The sequence below is a fragment of the Arachis ipaensis genome, chromosome B01 (assembly GCF_000816755.2).
Source record: "Arachis ipaensis cultivar K30076 chromosome B01, Araip1.1, whole genome shotgun sequence".
Lineage (NCBI taxonomy): Eukaryota > Viridiplantae > Streptophyta > Magnoliopsida > Fabales > Fabaceae > Arachis > Arachis ipaensis.
This window is the reverse complement of record NC_029785.2, coordinates 131,666,109-131,674,910: the sequence shown is the minus strand read 5'-3', so window position 1 is coordinate 131,674,910 and position 8,802 is coordinate 131,666,109. Positions and strand designations below refer to the sequence as shown.

Genomic DNA, 8,802 nt, shown 5'->3' with positions numbered 1-8,802 from the left:
TGTATAAAACTCTTAAATAATATGCAATTATTAGCCAAAGTTGGATTTGCTTATAAATTAAAATAAAACACAGGCATATCGGCATGGGATTGGTAAAAAGTCAGAAGTGATCGAGGTGAATTAGTAGTTATTTTTTGTTTAATTATTAACCAAAGAATCTCCTGGTCCTAAACACTAACACAGGCGAGCTTACCGACGGAAGTTCCAAGGCCATTTTAGGGGAGGAGGTTACCATTTAATTAAATCTAATTAAATGTCCTTCTAAAACTCTAAATAATATACCATTTATTTATTTAATGTTGTATGTAGTCACCACAACATAAACGCCGAATAGCGGCGGTTTATTTTGCAATTTGCCCGCAAAATCGATCTCCAACAGTTTTTCAACCTCCGTCCTATAGTGCGTAGGAAATTTTTGCGGGGATTTATTTTCAGAAAGGGTTAATATAACTGTCGCAAAACAAATAAATCTTTTTGCCGCGTGCAACTGTAAACACCGTTATTTGGTAAATAGTTTTTTTTTTAAATTGTGGCGGTTTTTAACCGCCGCTATCGGTTCTAAAAAATATTGTGACAGCAGTTCAATCTGCTATATAAGATTATAAAAAAATTTGTGAAAGTCAAAGCACTTTGAAATAACTTTCTTTTTTGAATGGTGAAATACCCACATACACGAGCAAGAGTGTGAGTTTTATTCTCCTAATCAAGTGTATCACGTCTAAATATGATGCTATTCCGTGCATCTCAAATGCTCTAGATTATTATTGCAAAGAAAACCATAATTCATGCCTCCTTGTCATGTTTCATCACTCTCTAATCCATCTAACACTCAAAACAACATCTGATTCTCAGGATTATCCTTCAAAATGCTAAAACATAGCAAAATCCAATCTCAAATTCATATAATGCAAAGCAAAAGCTAGTTTAACATCCCTAATAAACCAATAACAGATCAAGACTAATTCTAATGACTTGTAATAAATAAATTTATTGACGAGTAGTAAATGACAAAAGAGAAAAATATCGCTGATATTTTCCATGAGTATATAATCAATTACTTTGATTTCTGTCACTTTGATCTCTCATAGACTTTCAAGTTAACATATTAAATTGTTTGTCTTCCTCTGCACCTAATTTTCAAGGTAAAAAACCTATTTGAGCCAAGGGAGGAAAGATGTTACGCAAATCAGCCAAATAGAAATCTGATATACTATTCAACCAAAACATACTTTAATGTAATTCGAATCAAGTTAATTCGAATTACATTCCTTAATAATTCGAATCAATACAGATCGAATTATTCTCAAGCATGTCGTTCAAGTAATTCGAATCCACTTGGATCGAATTATAGAAGCATAATTCGAATTGTATCAATTCGAATTAGTAGGAACACGTGAATAAGAGGAAGTTCGAATTAAATTGATTCGAATTACTCACAAGTCGAAACAAATTGTAATTCGAAAGGAGTTGATTCGAATTACTCACATTTCGAAGCAAAAGGTAATTCGAGATGAGTTGATTCGAATTACAAGTGAGTGCCCTATATAAGGAGTTCGAACCAATTTCATTCGAATCAGTTTTCCATTCTCATACCCCACCAAATTCCAGAGAAAACGACCCAAAACCGGTCCGAGAAATTCTGGAGCGGCATACTTAGGCGATGGGGGACGATCCGGGAAGGCTGTATCGACTGGATGGAGTCGTTCATATAGCCGGGGTGATCAACGACGAGGTTAGTGGTTTTTGATGGTCGTTTATGATATTCGTTTATGTTAGTGGTTTATGAAAGCGGTATTTCAAGTGGTTTATGATAGCGGTTTTGCATGCGGTTTTATTGGCGGTTTATGTTAGTGGTTTGGGTTAGTTGTGTTGTATGCGGTTTATGTTAGTGGATTTGCCCGTGGTTTAACGAGTGGTTTAATGAGTGGTTTTGCCCGCAGTTTTCGTAAGTGGATTTGCATGTGGTTTATTTTTCTGATTTTTTGGATGCGGTTTGAGTATGCGATTTTGCTAACGGTTTACTACAATTTGCTTTTGCATGTGGAATTTAGAAGCGGTCTATGTTTGCGGCTTTTGTTTGCAATTTCGTAGTGGTTGACTATATCTCCTATTGCATGTGTTATTTTCTTACTTGTTTACGTCATGAATTTTATCTATTAGTGGTATTGTAAATCGTTCTAATTATGCGGTCCATGTAATGCGCAGCCCCGGCGTTGCATATCGAGCATGCGGCGGCAGCAGGGGATGCGACTTGATGATAGGTACGTTCCGTACTTGCAGATGGCCGGACTATACCATCTTGCGAGACTGAACGACAGATGGTTCCGATTGGACGAGCCCCTTGTGAGTGCATTCGTGGAGAGGTGGCGTCCGGAGACGCACACGTTCCACATGCCGTTCGGAGAGTGCACCATCACACTTCAGGACGCCGCGTACCAGTTAAGGTTGCCAGTGGACGGACGTTACGTCAGTGGTTTCCTGACAGACTTCCACGTATACATAGAGGGTGGCCAGCTAGCTTGGCAGTGGTTCCATGAGTTGCTCGGTGTGTTACCTCCCGCGAACCAAATTCAGAAGTTCGCAGTGAACTGCACTGGCTCCAGGAGACTTTTGGAGAGTGCCCCGAGGGGGCCGATGAGGAGACGGTGAGGCGCTATGCCCGTGCCTATATCATGATGTTGTTGGGCACCCAGCTGTTTGCCGACAAGTCCGGCAATCGTATTCACATCAGATGGCTCCCGTTCGTGGCTAGGCTTGAGGAGATGGGTGGCTACAGCTGGGGGTCTGCTGCACTAGCATGGTTGTACCGGTGCATGTGCCGAGTGGCCAACAGACATGTCGTGAAGTTAGCTGAGCCGTTACAGTTACTTCAGTCGTGGATCTTTTGGCAGTTTTCTGGTTTTAGGCCTGTTGGGTATGATGCGTTTAGCTGGCCCCTTGCCTCGAGGTACCACTATCGTATTGTACTATTTATCTTCATTTTATTTATTTTCAATTTCGCATGTAATTTTATGCCTTTTAGAATCATTCATGAATGCAGTACCATGTTTAATTTCCTACGCAGGTGGTCAGGTTACAATCCTAGGATTAGCGAGAAGGGACCTCGGGTGCAGATGGCTCGACTGAGGATTGACTTGTTACAGGCTTGGGATGTAAGTACGCTAATCTAATATGTATAGTTAATGCTTCTTTCAGTTTATATGGTTTAACGAATTCGTCTAATGGAGTTGATTTGCTTTTTTCAGTTTATATGGATGCCCTATAGCACACCCGACGTCCTCCAGGTTGTCCATCCGGAGGTCTTGGAGCCTCGGCATACGATGTTATGGCGGTGTGTGACGTCCCTGATATATTTTGCGGTGGTTGAGTGGCATCAGGTTGATAGAGTGTTACCGCAGTTCGGCAGCGTACAGCCTCCCCCGCATCCCGCCCTGAACATCGACTTCTTGATGTCGAAGGACGGGAGAGGAGGTGACCGTTGGTTCCCGTCCTATTTACAGCATTGGCATCTTCACTGGGAGACACGTGCGGATCACGTGTTACGGTTCGATGTTGTTGCTGACCCGGGACCCTCACATGAGTTCTTGGCCTGGTGGCATCAGCATGGAAAGAGGTTCTTGTCACCTGAGATGTACTTGGGGATCCGAGAGGTATTCCTATTCCGATTGAGGTGACGCAGAGGGGTGCCGGCCGAGTTCCTGATATGGACCGAGTTGATGACGTTCCTGACAGGCGTCGGGTTGAGAGGAGAGCTCAAGTCGGGACACGTCGTAGCCAGCGTGAGTGGAGATGGCTAGACCAGGCTATGGAGGAGGGTGATGAGGCCGGTAGGGGCGGTGGTCGACGAGGAGGGCGTGGAGGCAGGAGAAGGGGGCTGCTCCTAGGCAGGATATGCCTGATCGTGGTGATCATGCCGCTGAAAGAGGGGCTCCAGTGGAGGGTGTTAGGCCCGCTCATGGTGGACATGGTGGAGAGTGGTATGGATCCGATATGGGAGATCCATCGAGCCATGCTGACACTGGGCTTGGAGAGGGGCCGCTCGGAGATTACTCCGTTGGTGTTCCCGTTGACGACCAGACACCTCAGGAGAATACGCCATGGGTGATTCCGGGATCCATGTTTTCAGAGTTTCTTGCCGGTGATGGGATTGACGTGGATTTTGGTGGATCACATTTCCTAGATGAGATCACCACCATCATGCAGGAGGATGAGGCAGCGCGTCGACGGGGACAGACGACGGGGACATAGGCAGTGTTAGATGTCGATCTGAATGAGCCTCCCTCCGTGGCACCTGTTCAGGCTTTCGCCTTGGGTGGGACCCCAGCATCCGCACATATTGCTGTGTCACATTCAGTCGCCGGACCATCATCGTCCATACCCCTACATGTCCAGTCTAGGGCGCCTGCACAGCCACCCCCGGAGGACGAAAAGGATGAGATCGAGGATGAGGAGCCCCTTATCCGTAGAGGTCACAGGACACGGGTTCCACGTCTTTGTGGCACGGGGTCACACCTCTTTAGATGATTTGTGTATCGTGGTATATGTTATTTCGTTATCTTTGTTGTATGTTATATCTTTTCGTTATCAGTGTTATATTTAATTTCGTTAGTTCATCAGATCATGCAGCATTGAGTTTCACATAGCCGTCTTCAGATTGGCCTCGATACACTTTACCAGGTATTGACTGAATTGTTGTCCGGTACCCAGCTGGGCCTCGGCCTCCTTCCCCTTGCGGACAAATAGTTCAGCCAACCTGCCGTATGTGGCCTTCACCAGCGAGCACACAGGGAGGTTCCTAACACCCTTAAGGATTGAGTTCACACACTCAGAGATATTGGTCGTCATGTGCCCGAATCTGCGCCCCTCATCACAATACTGTATCCACAACGAATACTCAATCCTGTTCGCCCAGTCACACATCGTCGGATTCTCAGAGCGCAGAATGTCAAATCAGTAATCGAACTCCACTTCGGTCTTGGCATATGCGGCATTCACAAGAAGCCTCCGAGCGTCTTTGCCCTTGAAGGTGAGGGCGAAATTTGCTACTACGTGTCGAATGCAGAATGCCCGGTATGCAGCCGGAGGTAGCCATCCCCCATCAAGAGCCTCAAGCGCGGCCTTGATGCCATTATGCCTGTCCGAAATAACTAGCAGACCTGGCTGCGGTGTCACGTGCTGACGGAGGTGAGAGAGAAAGAAGGACCACGACTCAGCATTCTCACCCTCGACTAGTGCAAATGCCACTGGCAGTATGTTGGAGTTCCCATCCTGTGCAATTGCGACAAGCAACGTTCCCCCATACTTGCCATATAGATGGGTGCCGTCAATACTCACCAACGGCTTGCAATGACAGAATGCCTCGATACAAGGTGGGAACGTCCAGAACAGCCTATGAAAATAAGCTTGAGACTCGTCCAGCTGTCCCCCAACTCGAACAGGGCATGTCCGAAGGACTGCTACTGTACCAAGCATGGTCAACTGGACTCCTAACACCACCTAGGGAGCTCGTTGTACGACTCATCCCAGTCACCATAGATGACGGCAACAGCCTTTTGCTTCGCCATCCAGACCCTCCTGTACGTCGGCCTGAATCCAAAGTTTGCGGCCGTGGTATTTAGGAGCACCTTGATGTTGACAGATGCATCAGCCCTCACCATTGGCATAATGAATGTCGATATCACATGATAATCCAAACTCCTATGGTCGCTGGAGATAGAGGTGGCGAGACACGTATGCGGTCTGTTGTACCGTTTCACTTCCCAGATGCCCTTGCGCTGCCGGAGACTCAACCGAATCAACCATGTGCACCCATTCACAAACTCAGAACACTTTTCCACATACCGGCGATAGTCAGACTCAACTACCTTGTACTGTACCCCTCGGTGGATGCTGTAAGTCTTCACACTCAACATGGTCTCATCTTTATCCTAGAACTGCTGACCAACCTGGAACTCTGTCATACCAAGTTACCAACAGACCCATCTGCATCTCTAGTGCCAAATCCAGCAGCCTGCCCAAGAAGCCCATCCTGCCTCATGGCATCCAGGTCCAATGATGAAAAATGGGGTAGGTACTGCTGTGTGCCAGAACTAGATCCACCTACAACCCCTCTCGGGTCACTCGCTCTGAGGTCATCGCCACTGTCATCAGCAATCAGATCCGGCTCAACATCATCGTCATCTGGATCATCAAACAATCCGTCTCCAACACCAGCCGGTGTAGCACAATGTAATGAGGTCGGAAGATGTTCCCCTGTACCAACCTCGTCACCGACATTGCCGCTAAGATCAACAACGAACGAAAGGGAGGCAACAGGCTGGATCGGTGGCTCGTACGCAAGGACGGTGGAAGAAGCAACGGCAGGTCTCGAGCTAGAACCGGCCACCGTGGCTAAAGTGTGTGTATTCCAGTTTGAATCCCCCGAACTGGATACCATATCAACCAACTTTGCCAACAGCTCTGGTGTCCTCACCTCGGAAAACTGCCGGCGACAATGAAACATGACCTGTAAGTCCTCATCACTCCCGATCATGAAACAATCATACTTCACGATATCTTGGAGCACCGTGGTTGAAATGCGATAGAAAAACTTCTTAACCCTTTTCACACCATCCAGACCAAGTTTCAGCAGTACAGAGCTAACAAGGTCATCATAGCTCGTCGTAGGCCTCACGATAATACAGAGATGATCCTTATCGGTGAACTTCACACCGGATCGAGTTTTTCTCTTAATCGATCCTCTGTGGTGAACCAACACTAGAAAACTATCCTCACTAGCCATCTGTCCCTCTATTGAGAGCAACTCACGTACACCTCATATATATAGAGCTCTGCTTCACAGTAATTCGAATCAATTCCATTCGCACTATATATACGTAATTCGAATTAACTCAATTCGAATTACTTTTAATTACCAAACGAGAGTAATTCGAATCAAGAAGATTCGAACTTCCCCCTTAACCACGTCATGATAGTAATTCGAATTGATATGATTCGAACTATGCATCCTTAATTCGATGCATGTTGATTCGAACTACCTTGGAATAATGCTTGGGAATAATTCGAACTTTGTCAATTCGAATTATGTGGAAATCTAATTCGAATTTTATTGATTCGAATTACATTAAAGTGATCTTTGGTGGATTGATGTATCAGAATTTCATTTAGCTGATTTAGGTAATTTTAAACTCCCCTTGGCGCATATAAGTTTTTTACCCTAATTTTCATTTAAGTAAAACTGAGTAATATATCAAAAGAAACTTGTATTGACACTTTCACGGTTAAATGCATCTCTCTAAGTATCCTAACATTACATTATTCATCCTTTAATATATGAAAAAGGACCATATAAAATTATGCCTAAAATGTACCTGCTCAATAAGACAACAACTTCTTCCAAAGATTCCTTGTAGTTTTTGCAAATGTTCAGAACTATGTTACTTGTCTAAAATTGTGCAAAAAATAATTTGGTTTGATTAAAATGCACAATTTAAGGCTGGTTCATGAACATTCTCAGGCAACATTACATGCCCAAATCCTGTAGCAACATATGCCATTTCCTTAGCAAGCTTATCCTGAAATCACCTAAATTAAAAAATATATATACATGAAAGAAAAACTTCATAGATGCTTTTGCTAAAATGTATCTAACTCTTAATAAGCTTGCAAACATTTAACATATAATAGCAAGATAGGTAGCGAGTCTAAATACATTATTACTATAGCATAATGGCCACCAAGCCTTTTTAGTGCTCACACCATTTTGTCAACAAAAACCATAACAATTCCTCTTCAAATCCCTCCTGTTTTCTAGGATTACAAAGTCAAACAAATTGCCATATAATTGGGGACATTTTACACTTACCTTGTTGCCCTTTGTATATTTAATCTGCAACCCAACTTCATATAGAATATAGAAGACTCTTACATTTTTCTACATCCTTTTATTCTTATGTATATTATTAAAGTATTCAAAGTATTTATGTGCATCATCAAATAAAATGTTAAGAAAGAATGAAAGATCACCTTTCAATGGTTGTTCCAGTGAAAATGATGGGAAAATATTAAGAATACTTCCAAGCACCAAATCTTCATCATGTGCGTTTTATTCAAGTCTTTAAGAATCAAAGCTTCCCATAACCAATAAGTCTTTTCTAAATTCTTCATCTAAGTCCCTGTAAAATTAAGTCATATTGCAATTTGTAAAATAAAATAAGAATTTATTAATTACTAGCTATAAGTATGATTGAAGAAAGTTAGCTACTAGTGATTAAAAGAAAAAGCTATAAATGTATTCATCATAATGATACATATTGATGATTGAATTTGATTAATCAAATAAACTCGCTTCAGAGATAGAAAACTTGATACAATAAATCTCAAACACCAAAATGAAATAGTTAAATGAATTAGAGATATGTGCTGCTCACAAGCATGGCTTTGTACACCAACAAACAAGAAATTATTAACACGTATAAAGCTTAAACTAAACTCCAAAGTCCAAACCAATAGTTTTCATGGATTTGTGAGGTGTGTGAGAATAAACTAAAATTTTAATGAGAATTACATCCTTCCTTGAAAGAATAACTAGAATATACTAAAAACTAAGTAATCATCAGACTAACAACAACACAAATTCACAAAGCATTTAGAATAATCCAAAGTAATCATACGAAGAATTTGATCCCAACAAAGCACAAGTCTCACTTTCTCATTATTAAAGCGAGATGCTGTTCAGACATTAAAAAAAAGAGCATGAAACCACAATTTCGGTTCATGATTCATAGGGGTGGCAACATTCAC

At 42.8% G+C, this 8,802-nt stretch overlaps 1 protein-coding gene and 1 long non-coding RNA gene across 2 annotated transcripts in view; both read right to left on the bottom strand.

Annotated features, from left to right (window-relative positions):
• Positions 5,487 to 6,436, bottom strand: LOC107614890. The gene is made up of 2 exons (XM_016317020.1): positions 5,963 to 6,436; positions 5,487 to 5,774 (listed from the first exon to the last, which is right to left on the bottom strand). Exons 1-2 carry the CDS (start codon positions 6,434 to 6,436, stop codon positions 5,487 to 5,489), a joined length of 762 nt encoding a protein of 253 aa, XP_016172506.1.
• LOC110263685 overlaps positions 7,258 to 8,802 on the bottom strand; it is a 2,912-nt gene continuing 1,367 nt past the window's right edge. The window contains exon 3 of the long non-coding RNA XR_002349571.1: positions 7,258 to 8,174. This is a non-coding gene — a long non-coding RNA (uncharacterized LOC110263685). The remainder of the gene's footprint in view (positions 8,175 to 8,802) is intronic.

Excerpts from the sequence above, each read along its gene's own strand:
- LOC107614890 (XM_016317020.1), bottom strand. The coding sequence starts at position 6,436 with ATGGTATCCAGTTCGGGGGATTCAAACTGGAATACACACACTTTAGCC. Across the intron at positions 5,775-5,962 it reads ATGGGTCTGTTGGTAACTTG|CGCAAGGGCATCTGGGAAGT; the intron begins GTATGACAGAGT and ends AGTCTCCGGCAG.